The sequence below is a fragment of the Hyperolius riggenbachi genome, chromosome 2 (assembly GCF_040937935.1).
Source record: "Hyperolius riggenbachi isolate aHypRig1 chromosome 2, aHypRig1.pri, whole genome shotgun sequence".
NCBI classification, from domain to species: domain Eukaryota; kingdom Metazoa; phylum Chordata; class Amphibia; order Anura; family Hyperoliidae; genus Hyperolius; species Hyperolius riggenbachi.
In genome coordinates, this window is record NC_090647.1 from 125,478,973 (window position 1) to 125,502,437 (window position 23,465).

A 23,465-nucleotide genomic window follows, 5' to 3' on the forward strand; every position below is an offset into this window, starting at 1 on the left:
GTACAGATTCTCCTTAAAGCAGTAGGGTTAGCCATACTATGCCAGGGAAAAAACACATATAGAAGTAGATAAATACTTAATCCACTTACATAACACATGTATTGTACTGTCCACATTTTGATTTCAGTTAATATTATATAGTAAATGAAGAGAATTCTGTTCCTGGTGGGGGCCATGTCTTTTGCCCACAGTTTAGGCTAAAAACTGATGTCATTTCTGCCCTTTACTTTTTTTCTTTTCTCCTCCAATCACCGAGTCACCTCAGCCTTGTTTGTAAACACAAGTGAGCAGGGATCGTGTTTCAGATAAAGGCAAATAAAGGGAAGAGGAGGAATATATTATAGATAAAAAGAAACCCCAGCATGCAACTGTTTGGCACTGACTACTAAAGGGCCAGTGCTCCTTAAAGAGACTCTGAAGCGAGTCTAAATTTACTTTTTTAACATGCAGTCATGTTAAGCAGTATAACCCCTGCTAAAGCGCTACTATCCCATGGCAAAACGAGGGGTTTATAGCCCCCCAAATCTCCTCTCCTACCTCCGGGGAGCGCTTCCTGATGAGGCAGAGTTTATGGCTGATCACCGCCTCTCCCCGCCTCTCTCGATCTGCCTTCACAGAGAGGGGCGGGGTAGAGGCGGAGATCCGCGCAGTGATTCACGCACATGGAAGCAGAGCTGCAGCTGAAAGCTCTGCCTCCATGAGCAGCAAAATCCATGACCAAGAAAGTTGTAGATTTTGCAGGGGGGGATTTGGGGGGGTATAAATCCCTAACTTTGCCGCGGGATAGCGGCGTTTTAGCAGGGGTTATACTGCTTCACATTATTGCATGTTAAAATAGTGGTTTTAGACTCGCTTCAGAGTCTCTTTAAGTATGTGATAACTACAAATCATAACATCAGAAAAAGTTTTTAATGCAGGATTAGCATCTTTATCACTTAATACACTCAGACCAGTTGTTGAAATTTGATTTTTATGGTGACACTCCCGCTTTAAGTTGCCCCTACACTAGTCAATTTCCCCATTGCCTACAAGCAGATTTGATCACTGTGATTAAATCTGCCAGAGATCAATGCCCCAACATGCCCACCTCAATGTAATTTGAAATTATCAATCGTACTGGATGGAATATATGGCTGGAAAGGGGGTGGAGACAGGAGGGTAGCGATGGTAGATTGACAGCCCACTTATGTGCTTACAGACGGTATATCTATGTCCCACAGAACTTCATTTACTGCTCAGGGACATACTGTAGATATTCAACTATTGCGGCAGGTGGGCGCCGCTTGCTCCTGTGTGGGTACTCACCGCCACTAGTTAGAGGGGAGAGGAATAAATGGAAACACAGTTCGCATTTATTGATCTAAGTCCCCGTGTCAATGATTGCCAGTATCAATGAGATGCTTGCATCATTGTAACTTCCGAAGTAATACTTCCACGCATTACTTCCTGTTCGCATACTTTTAGTACGCGAATAGGAAATAATACGTAAGGGCATCTTGTGACCAAATAGTAATATTACACCTACATTCATTTATTTTAATAAAAAGACCCATTTATACATTTAAAATTAACCCCTTACCTCCCACCCTCTCCCATAGTTACCCAAATAAATTATATGCATATAAAAAGAACACATAAATAGTTAGTTACCTTAGGAACCGAATTTTTTTAATGTGTATGTTAAAAGGGTATATTAACCACTTGACCACTGAGGTTTTTTCCCCCTTGAGGACCAGAGCAATTTTCACCTTTCAGCGCTCTTCCCTTTACATAACATTACTTCCCTTTACATAACGACCACGTCACACCAATGGGCATGACCACGGCAGCAGCCCAGGACCGCCTAACGCCAATTGGCGTCAAGTCCTGGAGCTGCAGTTTGGCAGGGAACATGTGCTCGCTTGCGCGATCGTTCCCTGCGATTAGCCTGCTAGCCGTGATCGCGGCTAGCAGACTGTTATGAGCCGTCAGAGGAAAGAATTCCCCTTTGCATACAATTGTACAGCGCTGCTATCTACTGCAACACTGTACGAGGGACACTGGGCTGTCCCTCAGAGAAGCTCGATCTGTGAGGCAGGGAGTAGTGCCGATCACCATCCAATGGCGATTAGGATGGGACAGGGGGGAGGGATGGAGGGAGGAAAAAAACTCCCTTTACTCAATTAAAAAAAAATAAAAAAAAGATTGCAGCAGCAATCAGATGCCTGCAGCATAGTGTCCTATTAAGGACACTAAAAGGAGGAAAAATTCATTTGCGTGGTGAGTTGTAGGACTGTGCAGCACCCTGACCAAGTTGCACAGCCCTGTATTGCAAAAAATGGCCTGTTCATTAGGGGGGTTTAACACTGCGGTCCTCAAGTGGTTAATCACTACTAATCACAACAAAATGATCTATATCTTGGGTTTTTTTCGCCACCAATTAGGCTTTCTTTGGGTGGTACATTTTGCTAAGAATTATTTTATTCTAAATGCACTTTAACAGCAATAATAAAAAAAAAAGAATTAAAAAAAATTAATGATTTCTCAGTTTTCGGCCAATATAGTTTTAAAATAATACATGCTACCATAATTTAAACCCATATATTGTATTTGCTTATGTATCCTGGTTATTACACCATTTAAATTATGTCCCTGTCATAATGTACAACGTTAATATTTTATTTGGAAATAAAGGTGCGTTTTTTCAGTTTTGCACCCATCACTATTTACAAGCCCATATTTTTTAAAATAACAGTAATATACCCTCTTGACATACATATTAAAAAAAGATCAGTACCGAAGGTAACTATTTATATATATATTTTTTTTTTTAATTGTCATTTTTTTTAAATGCAAATTCTTTATTTGGGTATTTATGGGAGAGTGTGGGAGGTAAGAAGTTAATTTAAATTAAGTGTAGGTCTTTTTATAAAAATAAAAAAAATGTATGTAGGTGTAATTTTACTATTTGGCCAAAGATGTCCTTGTGCATTACTTTCCATTGCACACTATTAGTACGCTAAACAGGAAGTAATGCGTGAACGTGTTACTTCGGTAGTTACAAATGACTGCAGAATCTCATTGATGCCGGTGATCATTGACACGGGGGCTTAGATTAATGAATGGGAGCTGCGTTCCCATTCATTCATCTTCCCTCTAGTGGGTGGTGATGAGTGAGTACCTGCCAGGGAGCGAGTGGCGGCCATCTGCCACAATAGCTGAATATCTACGTCCCTGAGCAGGAACTGAAGTCCCGCGGGATGCAGATATACCATCTGTAACTAAATAAGTGTTTAAATGTGATCACATGGACTGTCAATCTACCATCTCTACCCCCTGTCTCCGTCCGCTGCAGCAGGTGCATATCTACGTCCCTGGGACTTTGTAGATATACTGCAGTGGATGCAACAAGTGTTTAAGGTTATTTATGAAATCATGGGTTTGTAATTCGTGATGTACGCAAAATTGAACAAATACACCCTTATTTCCAAATAAAATATTGGCACCATACTCTTTACTAAGGAAATATTTTAAATGTTTTTATAACCGGGACAAATGGGCAAATACTATGTGTGGGTTTTAATTATGGTAGCATGTATTATTTTAAAAATATAATGGCGAAAACTGAGAAATAATACATTTTTTCTATTTTTTTTTTATTTTTCCCATACAATAAAACTGAAGTGTCGCTGCGTCCAGCAGTTTGCAGCTTCCCTGTGTCCCAGGTTTTTTGTTACTGCGCATGTGCGCAGTAACGGACAGCTGGGAGGACGAGCGAGGTGGACGGGTGCGGGCAAGCGAGGTGGGCGGGTGAGCGAGGTGGGCGGGTGCGGGCACGCGCCTGCATTGGGCGTGCGCCCGGTGCGCGGTGGCTGCGTGCGCATGCGTACTAAAAGACCTAGAGCCCATTTTTAAACGGGCTTGGGTTTACTAGTATAGAATAAAATAATTCTTAGCAAAATGTACCACCAAACGAAAGCCTAAATGGTGGAGAAAAAAAAGATATTGATCATTTCATTTTGATAGTAGTAATAAAGTTATAAGCGATGGTGATTGAATAGAAGGAGCGCTGAAAAGTGAAAATTGCTCTGGTACAGAAGGGGAAACACCCCTCAGTAGTGAAGTGGTTAATTTACACATCTGCATACTGTTTGAGCAGGGCCGGTTCAAGTAACAATGGGGCCCTAGGGCAAGATTAGCCTGGGGGCCCCCCAACAGACACCCCCCGACCAAAAAGCGTCATTAGAGGCCCTTTGTTGCAGCTAAATTTCCCTCCTGGGCCCCTGAGCTGGCTGCTGACCCTCCCCCAATCACCTCCCAACTTAACAGACTCTGCAGAGTCCCTGGGGAGCAACAGTTAAGATGGGGAGGGACAACTTGGGGCCCCTACAGGCTCTGGGGCCCTGGGGCAACTGCCTATTTTTTTCTATGGTAGCTCCGGCCCTGTGTTTGAGATTACACAAGAGACAAGACCACATTAGGGATAACTGAATTTGGAATTCATGGAATTTTGATGTATACATTTTGAACATTATAAAAATTACTGTATATACTTGCATATAAGCCTAATTTTTAAGCATAAAAAATGTGCTAAAAAGTTACCCCCTCGACTTATTTGCGAGTTAGTGGAGCAAAACAGATGGAGGAGCAGGATTTGTTACTGGCAGATGAGCGTAAGGATTATGCACTAGTGATCGTGCTCTTATCAGCTTGTTTCGGTGCTCCACATCCACTGCAACATGGTGTGCAGAGTGCGCTGCTCAAGACTACCTGTGTCCCCTGGCTTGTGGAGCGGAGCATGCAGGCAACGTATCAGCTGTGCAACAACCAGGGATTCTTCCTGTGTGGCAATCTATGCCACCATCTAGTGGCTTCTTGAGACACAGCTGTATGATCCTGGGGCACTTCTGGCTATAAGGAGGGAGCTGACTTGTACTGGGGAGACATCTGGCTACTTGGGAGGGGGATTATATGCGAGTCAATCACTTTTTCCTGGTTTCTGAGGAAAAAGTGGGTACCTCGGCTTATACACGGGTCGACTTACCGTATATGCGAGTATATACGGGGTAATTATGCAATATTCAGACAGTGTATTGATAAGGACAAAAACTATGCATTTTATGGCTTAAGCCTTGTCCACAGCATTGTTCCCTCTAGCAAAGTAATTTCCTCCCATGATCTCCCCCGATGGTCTTCTCCACCGATCCCATGGGCCCCTGCACATGTAGCTACAGATTAATCATCAAATGAATCCTTTAGATTGTAAACTCGCAAGGGCAGGGCTCTCTCTCATTTCGTTGCTTGCACTCTGTTATACATTTTATTCATCATGTTACATTTGTCACTGTAATGCCCAGTTCTGTATTTTGTACCAGTGTCCATATTTGAAGTACAGTATATCATTGTCTGTATCATTATGTACCCCATTGTAATGGATAGCGAGAGGTCACCGCGGCGGTGAGCGGCATGGCGGCCGTATCCGTGTCTCAGCCGGTGGCCTCCGCCGCGCGGTTACTTGTTGGAGTTTTGCCTGGTCCCTCAGTTGCACATAGACTGAGGGCTACACCAGGCGACAGGACCTTTATGCAAGTAGAAGGGGAGTCAGCTGATCAGCCGGTCAGCTGACTCCAGTAGTGCTCCGGATTGGCTGAGTGACTGGGGCGGCGCTATGGAGCGCTCTGAGTATATATAGGACCTGCCTGTCAGTTGCTCTTTGTCTGCTGTTGCAAATGCTACGTGTTAGCACTCAGACCCTTAGTCAGATCCGAAAGTGTGCTAGAACCAGCAGGAGCTGGGAATCCACACTTAGCCAGATTCTGTTGATAGCTTAAAGTACTAATTGAATTGTATTATTTGTTATGACCCTCTGCTAGCCTTGACTACTCTTCTGTCTTCTGATTCTGTGCCTATGCCTATCTGATCTAGTTGCCGACTCAGCTTATACCTCACTCTGATTCAGTCTTCTGTCTTTGTACCGTATCTGTCTGTGTGTTGCCGATCCTGCTTGTCTGACTCTTCTGCCCTCACCAGTGAGCTTAGTTCTGGTGAGGGATTCTCAGTTTAGTAATCACCTGCTCCTCAGGTTGATAGCTGCAGTACAGTCTTAATCACCTGCTCCTCAGGTTGATAGCTGCAGTATAGTCTGAATCACCTGCTCCTCAGGTTGATAGCTGCAGTAAAGTCTGAATCACCTGCTCCTTAGGTTGATAGCTGCAGTACAGTCTGAATCAGCTGCTCCTCAGGTTGATAGCTGCGGTACAGTCTTAACTACCTGCTCCTCAGGTGACTAGCCACTACGGTACTGTCCTCATCACCTGCTCCTCAGGTGATCAGAAGCTGCAGTACAGTCTTGATCTCCTGCCCCTCAGGTGATCATCTGCTGCAGTACAGTCTGAATCACCCGCTCCACGAGTGGTCAGTATACATTGTCCTACTGAGCTTCATCCGCTCCGCAGGTTACCCGATCACTAACTCCTCAGTGTCTCCAGCCTGCTGGAGTACTGATTCCAGTGTTTTATAGAGATACCTCCCTCTACCAGCTCCTCTGGGATAGTGGGTATCTCTATCTATATTTACTGTTGCACCAAACACTTATCTTACACCTGGGTGTCCTGTGTCTTGCTATACTTGCATTATTGGTGATTCTGCAGATCACCACATAATCAGGTATAACATCTGTATTATTGGTGATACTGCAGATCACCAATAATCAGAAAATCTGTTGTTGCTGACACTGATCGTTACATCCATGTTTGTTTTCCTAATTTGTACAGCACCACGGAATATGTTGGTGCTTTATGAATCAATAATAATAATAATCATGCACACATCCCAGTGCTGCTCTCTCCATGCTGTCTCCAGCCACGCTGCCTTCCTCTTCTCCATCATGTTATGTCAGTGTTTCTACGGTGCACGTTTTGTAGGTAGTGTCACCTATGCACAGGTGGGGTAATTAGTGTCTCAGCTAGGTGGATTCCATGTAGCTGAGACACTAATTACCCCACCTGTACATAGGTGACACTACTTGCAAAACATGCACCATTGGGGAGTCACAAGGACAGGTTTTAGAAACACTGTGTTACGTGCAACCTGCGACAAATCATAGAGAAGAGGCAGGCAGTGTAACTTGAGACAGCATGGACAGACATCGTTGGGACAGGTGCGTGATTCATCTGCAGCTACATGTGCAGGGGCCCTGCGGAGCAGTGTGGCAAAACCACTTGCAAGGTTCCAGTGGCGCAGGGCCCCTGCAGCAGTCGGGGTCCCTGGGGCAAATGCCCCCTTTGCCTGAATGGTAATGCTGGCTCTAAATCCTGTATTAGGATGTGCATGCTGGACTGTGACAGAGTCAGGTGAATTAGGAAAAAATAGTTCCGGAGACTAGCATAGGAAATATATCCTTAGAGGTGTTACATCAGATGATTACATCGATTTATTACAAGGTTAACAAAAAAGTAGCATTTCAGAAACCAAAAATAGCCTTAGTCTTTTTCTTTAATGTACAAAATTGCTAAAATTTGTCAAACTATATTTTCAATCGTGAGAAAAGTGCATTCATCCAATAACATTAATAGGCATAAAAGACCCAACAATTACGATTCTTTTGAGCAGCGTTTTTCAACTAGTGTGCCGCGGAACGTTGCCTGGTGTGCCGTCCTCTTACCCCCCCTCCCGAACGTCCCCGCGGCCGCCGCTGCTATTACCTTAGCAGCGGCCGCTCTCCCCTCTCCAGCGCATGTGTTTATTCTAGCAGCGTATCTCCGGCTGCTCTGTGTGATGCGCAGGAGGCAGGGCTCGGTTTCCATAGTAACGGCGTTACATATCGCCGTTACAGGAAGCCGCTGCCCTGCTTCCTTCCGCATCACACAGAGCAGCCGGAGATACGCTGCTTGAATATACACGCGCCGGAGAGGGGAGGAGCGGCAGCTGTTAAGGTAATAACAGCGGCGGGGACGGGCGGGGGGCACTATACTGGCTATCCTGGGGCACTATACTGACTATACTGGGGTGTTATACTGGGGCACTATACTGGCTATACTGGGGCACTATACTAGCTATACTGGGGCACTATACTGGGGCACTATTCTGGCTATACTGGGGCACTATTCTGGCTATACTGGGGCACTATACTAGCTATACTGGGGGGCTATACTGGGGCACTATACTGGCTATACTGGGGCACTATACTGGCTATACTGGGGCACTATTCTGGGGCACTATACTAGCTATACTGGGGCACTATTCTGGCTATACTGGGGCACTATACTGACTATACTGGGGCACTATACTGGCTATACTGGGGCACTATTCTGGGGCACTATACTAGCTATACTGGGGCACTATACTGGGGCACTATTCTGGCTATACTGGGGCACTATACTAGCTATACTGGGGGGCTATACTGGGGCACTATACTGGCTATACTGGGGCACTATACTGGCTATACTGGGGCACTATTCTGGGGCACTATACTAGCTATACTGGGGCACTATTCTGGCTATACTGGGGCACTATACTGACTATACTGGGGCACTATACTGGCTATACTGGGGCACTATTCTGGGGCACTATACTAGCTATACTGGGGCACTATACTGGGGCACTATTCTGGCTATACTGGGGCACTATACTGGCTATACTGGGGCACTATACTAGCTATACTGGGGGCTATACTGGGGCACTATACTGGCTATACTGGGACACTATTCTGGGGCACTATACTAGCTATACTGGGGCACTATTCTGGCTATACTGGGGCACTATACTGGCTATACTGGGGCACTATACTAGCTATACTGGGGGGCTATACTGGGGCACTATACTGGGGCACTATACTGGCTATACTGGGGCACTATACTAGCTATACTGGGGGGCTATACTGGGGCACTATACTAGCTATACTGGGGGGCTATACTGGGGCACTATACTAGCTATACTGGGGGGCTATACTGGGGCACTATACTGGCTATACTGGGGCACTATACTAGCTATACTGGGGCACTATTCTGGCTATACTGGGGCACTATTCTGGCTATACTGGGGCACTATACTGGCTATACTGGGGCACTATACTGGGGCACTATACTAGGGCACTATACTAGCTACACTGAGGCAACTAAACTCCCTACACTGGGGCAACTATGCTAGCTATGCAGCCGCACCCCAGGCCCCCCCCATAGCCTGCTGCGCACGGCACTGTCGACTAGGTCGCGCAAACAACCGGGGGCCGCATCCCACGCGCCCCCCCCCCCCCCCCCCCCCGCGCCGTTCCCCGGAAAAAAATTTGGTCAGACAGTGTTCCCCGGGCCGGAAAAGGTTGGGAACCACTGCTTTTGAGGACTACAAATCTGGCTTGTTTCGGGTTATGACAACCCTTGTATAGCCTTTAGTATTAACCACTTGAGGACCTAGGGCTTTACCCCCCTTAAGGAACGGCCACTTTTTTTCCATTCAGACCACTGCAGCTTTCACGGTTTATTGCTCGCTCATACAACCTACCACCTAAATGAGTTTTGGCTCCTTTTCTTGTCACTAATAAAGCTTTCTTTTGGTGCTATTTGATTGCTCCTGCGATTTTTACTTTTTTATTATATTCATCAAAAAAGACATGAATTATGGCAAAAAAATGATTTTTTTAACTTTCTGTGCTGACATTTTTCAAATAAAGTAAAATTTCTGTATACATGCGGCGCAAAAAATGTGGACAAACATGTTTTTGATAAAAAAACCCATTCAGCCTATATTTATTGGTTTGGGTAAAAGTTATAGCGTTTACAAACTATGGTGCAAAAAGTGAATTTTCCCATTTTCAAGCATCTATGACTTTTCTGACCGCCTGTCATGTTTCATGAGGGGCTAGAATTCCAGGATAGTATAAATACCCCCCAAATGACCCCATTTTGGAAAGAAGACATCCGAAAGTATTCACTGAGAGGCATAGTGAGTTCATAGAAGATATTATTTTTTGTCACAAGTAAGTGGAAAATGACACTTTGTGACAAAAAAAAAAAAAGTTTCCATTTCTTCTAACTTGCACCAAAAAAAAATGAAATCTGCCATGGACTCACCATGCCCCTCTCTGAATACCTTGAAGTGTCTACTTTCCAAAATGGGGTCATTTGTGGGGTGTGTTTACTGTCCTCACATTTTCGGGGGTGCTAATTTGTAAGCACCCCTGTAAAGCCTAAAGGTGCTCATTGGACTTTGGGCCACTTAGCGCAGTTAGGGTGCAAAAAAGTGCCACACATGTGGTATTGCCGTACTCAGTAGAAGTAGTATAATGTGTTTTGGGGTGTATTTTTACACATACCGATGCTGGGTGGGAGAAATATCTCTGTAAATGACAATTTTTTTAAATTTTTTTTACACACAATTGTCCATTTACAGAGATCTTTCTCCCACTCAGCATGGGTATGTGTAAAAATACACCCCAAAACACATTATACTACTTCTCCTGAGTACGGCGATACCACATGTGTGGCACTTTTTTGCACCCTAACTGCGCTAAGGGGCCCAAAGTCCAATGAGTACCTTTAGGATTTCACAGGTCATTTTCAGACATTTGTTTTCAAGACTACTCCTCACAGTTTAGGGCCCCTAAAATGCCAGTACAGTATAGGAACCCCACAAATGACCCCATTTTAGAAAGAAGACACCCCAAGGTATTCCGTTAGTAGTACGGTGAGTTCATAGAAGATTTTATTTTTAGCGGAAAATGACACTTTAGCGGAAAATGACACTTTCTGAAAAAAAACAATAAAAATCAATTTCCGCTAACTTGTGACAAAAAATAAAATCTTCTATGAACTCACCGTACTACTAACAGAATACCTTGGGGTGTCTTCTTTCTAAAATGGATTCATTTGTGGGGTTCCTATACTGTCCTGGCATTTTAGGGACCCTAAACCGTGAGGAGTAGTCTTGAAACAAAATTTCTCAAAATGACCTGTGAAATCCTAAAGGTACTCATTGGACTTTGGGCCCCTTAGCGCAGTTAGGGTGCAAAAAAGTGCCACACATGTGGTATCGCCGTACTCGGGAGAAGAAGTACAATGTGTTTTGGGGTGTATTTTTACACATACCCATGCTGGGTGGGAGAAATAACTCTGTAAATGGACAATTGTGTGTAAAAAAATCAAAAGATTGTCATTTACAGAGGTATTTCTCCCACCCAGCATGGGTATGTGTAAAAATACACCCCAAAACACATTATACTACTTCTCCCGAGTACGGCAATACCACATGTGTGGCACTTTTTTACACCCTAACTGCGCTAAGGGGCCCAAAGTCCAATGAGTACCTTTAGGATTTCACAGGTCATTTTTGTTTCAAGACTACTCCTCACGGTTTAGGGCCCCTAAAATGCCAGGGCAGTATAGGAACCCCACAAATGACCCCATTTTAGAAAGAAGACACCCCAAGGTATTCCGTTAGGAGTATGGTGAGTTCATAGAAGTTTTTATTTTTTGTCACAAGTTAGCAGAAATTGATTTTAATTGTTTTTTTTCACAAAGTGTCATTTTCCGCTAACTTGTGACAAAAAATAAAATCTTCTATGAACTCGCCATACTCCTAACGGAATACCTTTGGGTGTCTTCTTTCTAGAATGGGGTCATTTGTGGGGTTCCTATACTGCCCTGGCATTTTAGGGGCCCTAAACCGTGAGGAGTAGTCTTGAAACCAAATGTCTCAAAATGACCTGTGAAATCCTAAAGGTACTCATTGGACTTTGGGCCCCTTAGCATACTTAGGGTGTAAAAAAGTGCCACACATGTGGTACCGCCGTACTCAGGAGAAGTAGTATAATGTGTTTTGGGGTGTATTTTTACACTTACCCATGCTGGGTGGGAGAAATATCTCTGTAAATGACAATTGTTTGGTTTTTTTTACACACAATTGTCCATTTACAGAGAGATTTCTCCCACCCAGCATGGGTATGTGTAAAAATACACCCCAAAACACATTATACTACTTCTCCTGAGTACGGCGGTACCACATGTGTGACACTTTTTTGCAGCCTAGGTGCGCTAAGGGGCCCAACGTCCTATTCACAGGTCATTTTGAGGCATTTGTTTTCTACTCCTCGCGGTTTAGGGCCCCTAAAATGCCAGGGCAGTATAGGAACCCCACAAGTGACCCCATTTTAGAAAGAAGACACCCCAAGGTATTCCGTTTGGTGTATGGCGAGTTCATAGAAGATTTTATTTTTTTGTCACAAGTTAGTGAAAAATGACACTTTGTGGGAAAAAAACAATAAAAATCAATTTCCGCTAACTTTTGACAAAAATAAAATCTTCTATGAACTCGTCATACACCTAACAGAATACCTTGGGGTGTCTTTTTTTCTAAAATAGGGTCACTTGTGGGGTTCCTATACCGCCCTGGCATTTTACGGGCCCAAAACCGTGAGTAGTCTGGAAACCAAATGTCTCAAAATGACTGTTCAGGGGTATAAGCATCTGCAAATTTTGATGACAGGTGGTCTATGAGGGTGCGAATTTTGTGGAACCGGTCATAAGCAGGGTGGCCTTTTAGATGACAGGTTGTATTGGGCCTGATCTGATGGATAGGAGTGCTAGGGGGGTGACAGGAGGTGATTGATGGGTGTCCCAGGGGGTGGTTAGAGGGGAAAATAGATGCAATCAATGCACTGGGGAGGTGATCGGAAGGGGGTCTGAGGGGGATCTGAGGGTTTGGCCGAGTGATCAGGAGCCCACACGGGGCAAATTAGGGTCTGATCTGATGGGTAGGTGTGCTAGGGGGTGATAGGAGGTGATTGATGGGTGTCTCAAGGTGTGATTAGAGGGGGGAATAGATGCAAGAAATGCACTGGCGAGGTGATCAGGACTGGGGTCTGAGGGCGTTCTGAGGGTGTGGGTGGGGGATTGAGTGCCCTAGGGGCAGATAGGGGTCTAATCTGATAGGTAGCAGTGACAGGGGGTGATTGATAGGTAATTAGTGGGTGTTTAGGGTGGAGAACAGATGTAAACACTGCACTTGGGAGGTGATCGGACGTCGGATCTGCGGGCGATCTATTGGTGTGGGTGGGTGATCAGATTGCCCGCAAGGGGCAGGTTAGGGGCTGATTGATGGGTGGCAGTGACAGGGGGTGATTGATGGGTGGCAGTGACAGGGGGTGATTGATGGGTGATTGATAGGTGATTGACAGGTGATTGACAGGTAATTAGTGGGTTATTACAGGGGAGGACAGATGTGAATATTGCACTGGCGAATTGATAAGGGGGGGTCTAAGGGCAATCTGAGCATGTAGGCGGGTGATTGGGTGCCCGCAAGAGGCAGATTAGGGTCTGATCTGATGGGTAACAGTGACAGGTGGTGATAGGGGGTGATTGATGGGTAATTAGTGGGTGGTTAGGGTAGAGAATAGATGTAAACACTGCACTTGGGAGGTGATCGGACATCGGATCTGCGGGCGATCTATTGGTGTGGGTGGGTGATCAGATTGCCCGCAAGGGGCAGGTTAGGGGCTGATTGATGGGTGAGAGTGACAGGGGGTGATTGATAGGTGGCAGTGACAGGGGGTGATTGATGGGTGATTGATAGGTGATTGACAGGTGATTGACAGGTAATTAGTGGGTTATTACAGGGGAGAACAGATGTAAATATTGCACTGGCGAATTGATAAGGGGGGGGTCTAAGGGCAATCTGAGCGTGTAGGCGGGTGATTGGGTGCCCGCAAGAGGCAGATTAGGGTCTGATCTGATGGGTAACAGTGACAGGTGGTGATAGGGGGTGATTGATGAATAATTAGTGGGTGTTTAGGGTAGAGAATAGATGTGAACACTGCACTTTGCAGGTGATTGGACATCGGATCTGCGGGCGATCTATTGGTGTGGGTGGGTGATCAGATTGCCCGCAAGGGGCAGGTTAGGGGCTGATTGATGGGTGGCAGTGACAGGGGGTGATTGATGGGTGGCAGTGACAGGGGGTGATTGATGGGTGATTGACGGGTGATTGACAGGTGATCAGTGGGTTATTACAGGGAAGAACAGATGTAAGTAATGCGCTGGCGAATTGATAAGGGGGGGTCTGAGGGCAATCTGAGCGTGTGGGCGGGTGATTGGGTGCCCGCAAGGGGCAGATTAGGGTCTAATCTGATGGGTAACAGTGACAGGTGGTGATAGGCGGTGATTGATGGGTAATTAGTGGGTGTTTAGGGTAGAGAATAGATGTAAACACTGCGCTTGGGTGGTGATCTGATGTCGGATCTGCGGGCGATTTATTGGTGTGGGTGGGTGATCAGATTGCCCGCAAGGGGCAGGTTAGGGGCTGATTGATGGGTGGCAGTGACAGGGGGTGATTGATGGGTGATTGATGGGTGATTGACGGGTGATTGACAGGTGATCAGGGGGATAGATGCATACAGTACACAGGGGGAGGGGTCTGGGGGGGGGTCCGGGGAGAATCTGAGGGGTGGGGGGGTGATCAGGAGGGGGCAGGGGAGAGGGGGGGGGGATAAAAAAAATAGCGTTGGCAGATAGTGACAGGGAGTGATTGATGGGTGATTAGGGGGGTGATTGGGTGCAAACAGGGGTCTGGGGGGTGGGCAGGGGGGGTCCTAAAGGGTGCTGTGGGCGATCTGGGGCGGGGGGGGAAATCAGTGTGCTTGGGTGCAGACTAGGGTGGCTGCAGCCTGCCCTGGTGGTCCCTCGGACACTGGGACCACCAGGGCAGGAGGCAGCCTGTATAATACACTTTGTAAACATTACAAAGTGTATTATACACTTTGTATTCGGCGATCGCGGACTTAACATCCCGCCGGCGCTTCCGTATGGCCGGCGGGATGTTGCGGCGGGTGAGCGGCGCCAGGCGGAGGCAGAGGATCGCGTCACGGATGATGCGATCGCTCCACCCATGCCCCTACAAGGATAATTTTGATAGCACCTTTTCACCCTTGTTTGGTACTTTTTCAATTGCAAAGTGTTAGAAAATAATTTTAAATCCAAGATGAAAAATCATCTCCTAGGAGAAAACTCAAGTGAAAAAGCTAATTGCATATGGGCCAAGGTGTTCAGGACAGAACTACTGTATATCACATAGAGCATTTGTAACAATGGAAGGTTTACAGTACTCCTCCCCATGGTGAAATGTAGCTGATTTATTTATTTCACAGCATATCCAATAATATGTGGAGAAATTAGCTTCATAGATATGGGAGCCTTTACATGGCGCAGCTTTAGCTCTGAGAATCCAGCTTTCTCTATGTCCTTCCATGTGGTCTTCCTCATGCTGCAGCCATCCAAGAAGAGTTTCCAGGTAGGGTTCAGTACTTTCTGGCCAAAGTTTATCCAGCTAGATGCATCCGTGGAGGCCACATGTTCCATGAAGTAGAAAGCTCCACCCTACAAGGAAGAAACTATAAATACAAAGGAATATTCTTTTTGCTTTGTCGCTACAACTTTCAGATTCTTGTGTTTGAAGTTTGGTTTTGAATCCTCTTTGAATTTGCTGCCCCAACTTTCCATGTTAAGAAATGGGACAGTTTCATTGGTGCTTCTGCATTGCTTTGTGTTTTGGTAATTCCAATGTGGCAAGCACAAAACAAAGGCACTCAGAGCTCCTCATGTTTGATAAGTCACTCTACTGTCCTTATAAAGCACCCCAAAGCCGTGAAATGCAATGGAAAATTATTTTTGATATTATTGGGCACCCAGGAGACCAGGGTCCGAATCTCAGCTCTTCCTGTTCAGTAAGCCAGCACGTATTCAGTAGAAGACCTTGGGCAAGTCTCCCTAACACCGAAAGCACGCCCTAGTGGTCTAGTTTTCTTGCCTTGTTGTGCTACTGTTTTCATGTAGTTTTAGTCACCCCTGTTGGGGAGGGGGAGATGATCAGAATTGTATGATTTTATTTTAAGGTGTCTTTTTCTGTCTCAGTGACCACCTATTTCTCTCAAGGCCAAATCAGGACGGTACTTACTCACAAGCATGTGTTATCAGTGGTTGCTTGTTACAGCAGCCCAGACTAGAGAGTATTTATTTAATTGAACTATTACTCAGTCGTCAATTTCCATTGACCATACTACAACAACAGCAATAAAACATTTGTAGAGTGCTTTTCTCCTGTAGGACCCAAAGCACATAAGCTTGTCTCAGATCAGTACATAGTGATGTGTACAGGGGAAAACTTTGTGGTCATAGTTGCCAGACTACACTAGGTTGGGTCTCCCAGTGTCCCTGTGTTTTTCTTTCTTCTAAGCCCAATGTTCTTTTAATGCTTCTGTAAAGCATTACACATAACTCAGCACACAAGTGATCCCCCCTCTTTTCTCCCCACCAACAGAGCTCTCTGTTGGTGGGGTCTGATCACTCCAGCAATGTTTTTTTTTCTCAAATGTTCTTTTTTTTTTTTTTTTAATAAAAATATGTACGGTATTTTTTTATGATTTTCCCTCCCCCTGTCAGCCTATCACAGCGATCGGCTGTGATAGGCTTCAGCACCGCCGATCGCTTCTGTGTCCCCCGGCTGTCCCCAGTACAGCGCTGCTTTAGATCACAGCGCTGTACAGGTATAACAGTCTCCGAGTGGCAATTGGGAGACTGAAAGTGGAGCGGAGGTGCGAGCGCATCTGTGCATGCGCTCTCCTGCTAGCCCATAGAAGGCCGTTCACGCCATTCAGCGTGGAACGGTCCTGGGGCTGCCGCTGCGTTCACGCTAATTGGCGTGGAACGGTTGGCAAGAAGTTAAAGTAGAAGGAAACTTGCTACAATTCAGCTATAAGTGAACATTTGTGGTTACCCACAATGCACTACTACTGAATATGCAAATTATCTCTTTTCATGACTGAAACTGCTGCAATTTGCTAAAAAATACTTTAGTACGTCCTAAAGATGGCCTAACACAGTTATTGTGTCATAAATATTTCGTGAGTGTTTTTTTCCCCTTTTTGGGGGGGGGGGGGGGGGAGTTGGGAATTCCCGCTTTGGTGCAAATTTAATGCAAACTGTTCACAGCTTAAAACCTGGCCAACCAAATTCAGCAGGAAGTCTTCTTTTCATGCATCTCATGGACCATCACTGACCTCCCTTCTCTAGCTCTCCGGTTTGTAGTTACCAGTCCTCTCCCAGGCATTGAAGGTGACACTTGTGATTGCAGCAAAAGTCATAAATTGTGCTGCAGAGTTGATGTTCTCTAGTATTGGCGGTATACTGATGAAGAGATTCACTCTGATCCCTTGTGTTCTGTGATCAATCTCAGAATTACCATGCAAAGGATTAGAATGGTCTTTACACTTGCCCCATATTTGGGGGTACTGCATATGGCAGAAGAGCATCATCTCTACCATATCCAATTATTGTTGTTGTTCTGTACCTTTCATAAGCAGGTCCACCATCTAATAAAATAATGTAAAGGTGAACAGAAGCACCAACAGGATAGAAGGTGATAACAATCTTAAAATTCCTCAGGAGGTGGTGGTGGACTCGCCTCCTCAAAGCAGACAGGATACTGTCAGGTTTTTATAACAACAGGTTTATTTATATACTCCAAACAAAACAATGCAATGCGTTTCACGGGTATATTCCCGCTTCCTCAGGCCATAAACAGATAGGAGTACACTGAAAAGACAGAGACAAGTACAGTGTCCTTAGACCCATAATTGTATATATATATATATATATATATATATATATATATATATATATATGTGTGTGTGTGTATTGAGTGGTGAAAATTGTTCTATGTATAAAGCGCTGATTTTAGTGGATAAGTGCCTGTGTAAGGGTTATAGTAGTGGCAATAATGGGGATAATGGGTTCATGTGGAGTGTGGTGTTAGGGGGGACCAGGGGTAGTGGGAATGTAGTTGAAAAAGGGTGGAGTTTTTAGGTAAAGGGGGAGGGGGGGTTAGGGGAAAAAGGGTTTATTGTTCAAACAAAGTGAGAGGGAACAAACTAATAACTTATGGAAAAACAACTATAAAACAAATCTCAAATAGTATTAGGACTTACTAGTACAGTCTTTCGGTCACGATAAGCGCCTCTGTACTGGTCAGTCTCGGAATGGCTGTTTAAATACCTGTGTGGGTGTACACTGTCCAATCCCAAGGCCAGTGTGGGGGTGGTGGGGACCATGTGATGGACAGGTGACTGTATTATGTAGGTAATGGAATTTGGAAACAAGGGACGTGTCTGTGGACCAATAGGAACTTGGGGAGGGGTTATGTGGAAAAAAGCGAGCCAATCCTAGTGTGGGGACTAAGTTACATAACAGTGTCTGGGCGGTGTGCTTGTAACGTCGCATCGCCCTCTTCTAAACCCCGTGCAGTACGACCATAACACTGCACCACTAATGCGTCATAGTAAGGGCAGTGCGACGATAACGTTGCGCTGCCTACGTGTCACAGTATGGGCAAAGCGTCCCTAGTGACGCATGAAACTTTGCGCACGCAGATGGGAAGGAAGGGGGAGTGTGGTATGCGCCTGTGCTGTCTCAATCAATTCACTGGCATGGCCATATTTGTATTGGGCAACAAGGGCAAACAAGTTTTGTGACATGTTGTAGAGGTGTGAATGTACGTGTAGCACATTCAGACAAGGTAAATACATGGAGTATAAACATGAATATGATAATAAATAAAACATTTATAAAAAAATCAAGCACAAAAATAAAATCCATCATAATATATATATAAAAATAAATATAAATATAAAGGCAAAAACCCTTAGTGTTACATTTGAGGCGCATAATGCTGCCATCTAGTGTCTATTTAGCAGAACGCTGGAGAGAAAACATTTGTATGGCTATTTTCATATTTCACATACAGTGTAAACAGTAATATTATTCACTTTTGTTATAAACCGTATCTTGGTACACGTTTGAGACCGTACATAAAGATATTGTTGTGGCTAAATCAGAATAAATGTATAAATGTATAACTATGTAGATGTATAAATATATAAATATATATAAAAAATGTATAAACATTACAAAAATTATAAGAAATTATAAGAAATTATAGGAACATTCTAAAAACATAAAAATAATAAAATTTACTAAAAAGAGAGGACAATTAAAAAACGCTGTTAATAGTAGGGTGTTCGTGGATTTTTTTCCAGCTGTTCGTTAAGTCCCTCTGGAATTAATGTTTTTAACATCTGTATCCAGAACATTTCTCGCTTTTTTAACAGATCAAAGCAGTTTGAATGGTTTTATGGTATGGTTTCAATAAGGGTGATCTGGGATAAGTCTGGGTCGCTGTGTGTGTACCGTGGTCAGGGACGGAGCAAGACCAAGTTGCGCCTGGGGCAAGGTCAGGTTTTGGCGCCTAAAGGTCAGGTTTTGGCGCCTAAACTGCCATTCATTTTGCCGCCTTTTTGAGAATTCAACAAACTGCGCCTGGGGCAAGATACCCGCTCGCCCCCCCCCTAGATCCGTCCCTGACCGTGGTGAAGTGTCGTGATACGCTGTGTAATGGGTACTTATTGAGGATGTTGTGTTTATGTTGGCTGATTCTGCTTCTTGCCTGTTGGGTGGTTCTACCCACATACTGAAGATGGCAGGGGCAGGATATGATATATATAACAAACCTGGAATCACATGTGATGGTATGCTTGATAGGGTAGATAAGTTGTGTGGTATGAGAATGGAATGTATTGGTAGGAGTGATGAATTTACAAGCAAGGCATCTAGAGTGATTACATGCTGAGCAGCCTGGTGTGTTGTTAACTGGATCGGAATTGGCATTTTGGGGGGTATTTTGTATAGGACTGGGGGCCAGAATACTGCGGTGGTTTGGTGCCCGTCGATAGGTGATGGCTGGTGCGGTGGGAATGATGGATCGGAGGTGGGGGTCCTGTAGGAGGATTCCCCATCTATTGGTGAGGATTTTGCGTATGTTTTGATGTTGTGAACTGTATTTTCTAATGAATCTGGGTAAGGTTTCTGTGTTTTTAGACTTCTCGGTGATTGGGTGATTTTTACTGCTCTGGCTTTGTGGTTGGCATCTTTGAGTAATTTTTTGGGATAACTCAATACCCATTACACAGCGTATGACAACTCTTCACCACGGTACACAACAGCGACCCAGACTTATTCCAGATCACCCTCATTGAAACCATACCACAAAACCATTCAAACTCCTTTGATCTGCTTAAAAAGTGAAAAATGTTCTGGATACAGATGTTAAAAACTTTTTATACAGAGGGACTGAACGAACAGCTGGAAAAAATCCACTAACACCCTACTATTAACAGTAATTATAAAAACCTGACAGTATTCTGTCGGGGAGGCGAGTCCACCACCACCTCCTGAGGAATTTTAAGATTTTTATCACCTTTTATCCTGTTGGCACCTCTGTTCACCTTTACATTACCAAGATCCACCCCTGGTGGAGGGGTTGATCCCCACCTTGTTTCCTTATCTACAGAGAGCGACTTTTAATCCTGCCTGTACAGTGGTTGCCTATACGGTAACCCACACTTGTGAGTATATACATTATATACTTTTCATACTACATCACTTGTTTTGCATACTACGCTATATTGGGCTCTCGGTGTTCCCTTTCTTTATCTAATAAAATTGCAACTCACCGGCCGAAGAACCCTCTTCACCTCCTTCAGCATTGCTGGTGTGTTAGGCAGTGAACAGGCTAACAGAGTGCAAACAACCACATCCATAGAGGCATCAGCTACTGGTGTCATGTTGTCCGCCGATGCCACCAGAAATCCATCATAAGTAAGGTGGTCATTTTCTGCCTGGCTTTTGCTGAGAAATTTTTGGAAGTTTGGATTAATATCCAGACAGGTCACTCGGCATCCACTTGGGTAGAATTTGAAGTTGGCACCTGTGCCACAGCCAAGCTCTAAAAGCTGGAGCTGCTTCGAACTTGCTGCAAAATCAGAAAGTTTGCCGAATAGATTCTTCTTCTGGTCTTCCATCTCCTTGTTGTATACGTCAGTAAAGGAATCCATGAAGTAAGGAAACAATTTTTTGGATATTGGATCCAGTATTCCCAGCCAGTTCAGGATATAAAAAGGCAGCATTATGAAAGCTAATGCAAGCTGCAAAATCAAAATGATTGCAGACATGTTTTGGGACTCTGATGCAATCTGAAGTGTTTGGATAAAATAATGTTGTGATCAGGAGGCTCTGCAGAGTAAACCTGTATATCCATGAACAGCTCCTCCCCTCAAAGAAGGGAAGGACAGGGAGGCTCCACAAGGCTGTTAGTAGCTTATAGCATGTTACATAATTAGTATTGAGAAACTTTCCACCGACTTGCCAGTACTTCTGTTGACCAGATAGATGTAATAATGCAATAAGTATGTAACTTGTGTTCATGTGCATTGTGAACTTTATGACTCTGCAGCCATTGTGTGCAACTGAAGCTATGTGTTGTGTATATTATGTATTAAACCGTTGCACTCCAGAGTTCATGCACAGTACAACCTGTAACACAGACAGTAATAAAAACAACTAAAAGTCTAAAAATAAAGGACATTATCACTTCCCTGTCTCTTCTCATTTGGATGATGACCACCTTGCAGCCTTGCAGGGGCAATAGATTTTCTGGACTCCTATGTTTTGTACAATAGAAGGTAAATCAGCGCATTATTAGGCCGCCTCATACTTGTATACCTACAGTGATACATTGAGCCCCCCCGAGACAACAACCGCAACTTGTACCCAACTTGTACCCAAAACAAAAGTTTGAACAGAGGCGCCAAAAGAATAAGTCAAATATTAAAAGGTTAAAAATTACTTGGGAGGCAGCGGTGGACTTACCTCCTGTAAGCAGACACAATTATTATTATTATTATTATTTTTTTTTATTTATATTACGCCAACATCCGTAGCGCTGTACATAGTACAAACAAATAATGGGGAACAAATATACATAACAAATACAAGACACTGTACAGTCATGACATTGAATAGAATAAACACAGATACATACATAGTTGATATGTAGTTGGTACATATGTTAAAATTGCAGCAGTATGAGAAACACTAGGAGGAGGTCCCTGCCCTTGCGGGCTTACAATCTATGTACAATCTATGTACAATCTGTGTATTTCAACAAAAGGATATATTTATTGATACACTCCAAAAGTAAGTTCACAACGCGTTTTGCAGACTTAAACCTGCTTCATCAGGCAGTAGGGGTCGGAGTATACAACTGGGAAAGAGAAGGCACAACATGGCATGTAACCAGACATATAGATTATGTATATATATGTATATACTGTATATATATATCCCTCTATTTTGTATTAAGTTTGAACACATGTGAGGTAGGGACATCATTAAATGGTGTGTATATTGACAGGATGAGGGAGAAAAATTGAGGGGGGGGGGGGAGGAAAAAAAGGGGGGGGGGCAAAGGGTGGGGTTATAAGGTGGGGGTAATATGGCCAGGTTTAGGAAGGGAATATGGAAGGGGATGTGAGGGTAATGGTGATAAGTATAAGTGGGATTTGATGAGACTCTAATAATAAAAAAATACAAATTTTTGGGCACAAAAAAAGAGTATATAGTGAAAAAACAGATGGGCTGTAAGTTTTGCAAGTGTCGCATGAATAGTGGAGCAGTGCACAAGGTAATTATGCAGCGTGGTGAGAATGAAAACAAAACATCTGAAAAAAATGACACCTACCAGCAATATGTCAGGAACACACCTGGCGCCTTTGTGCCCAGGTGCTGTCTGCCTGCTGGTTATATAGTCCAAGGTACACCCTCTAGTCAATTAAATCGGGGGGTGGATCAATTATGGTAATGCAGAGTGGAGCGTGCATCAGTGTGCACGCATCCTCTCCCTACGTCACCCCTTGGCGCATAGTGTAATGTGATGCGTATATGTCTTCGCATCACAGGAGGGTAAGCGGCAAGTCACTTCCGCTTGGGCGGCGGAAGTGACGTTACGGAACGGAACGCTGTGTGTGCGCATGTGTGGAAGAGTCGTCCTGCGCCATCTTATATGTGGGCAGGCAGTTTGGGGATATGTTACACATTACATTACACTATGTGATGTATTTCCGCTTCCTGTTGTCTCCCTAGTTTTGCAAATGTGAACCGCAAACGTGTAAAAATGCACGCAAAACGCCATAAAAATGCATATGCGGAAAAACACAAATGCACAAAAAGCACACACATAACCCCCCCCGCACATGATCGGAAACGCAACCATGCTCTGTTATGTGTGCACCCAGCCTCAAACTGCTTCCCCACTCTAACACATGTAATTGAACGTCGTGCATGAAATCCTAATTTGGGTGCATGTTGAGATTTTTTTTCAATCAGAGGGAATACACTCATAATAGGCTGGGATAATGAAAGATAATGCAATTTTCTTTCAACTAATATCAGATTTTATTGTTTTACTGTTTTTCCCTTTTATGTGTTTTAGACTACTGTGTTCTAAGAGTAGAATGGGCTAATATTGATTTTTGTTTAATTTGGCCACACAGCCCTTTGCACCAGACTTTGTGTATGTTGAGAACAATCCCTATCTGTTTGTAGGGATGGCCA

General features: G+C 44.3%; 2 protein-coding genes across 2 annotated transcripts in view; one reads left to right on the forward strand and one right to left on the reverse strand.

The window, feature by feature from the left end:
- LOC137545764 (sodium channel protein type 8 subunit alpha-like) overlaps positions 1–23,465 on the forward strand; it is a 456,138-nt gene that overhangs the window by 136,216 nt on the left and 296,457 nt on the right. The window lies entirely within an intron of this gene.
- On the reverse strand, positions 15,078–21,046 carry LOC137544057 (thiol S-methyltransferase TMT1A-like). The gene is made up of 2 exons (XM_068265123.1): positions 20,528–21,046; positions 15,078–15,341 (listed from the first exon to the last, which is right to left on the reverse strand). The coding sequence occupies exons 1-2, from the start codon at positions 21,023–21,025 to the stop codon at positions 15,102–15,104; spliced, it is 738 nt and encodes a 245-aa protein (XP_068121224.1). The 5' UTR covers positions 21,026–21,046; the 3' UTR covers positions 15,078–15,101.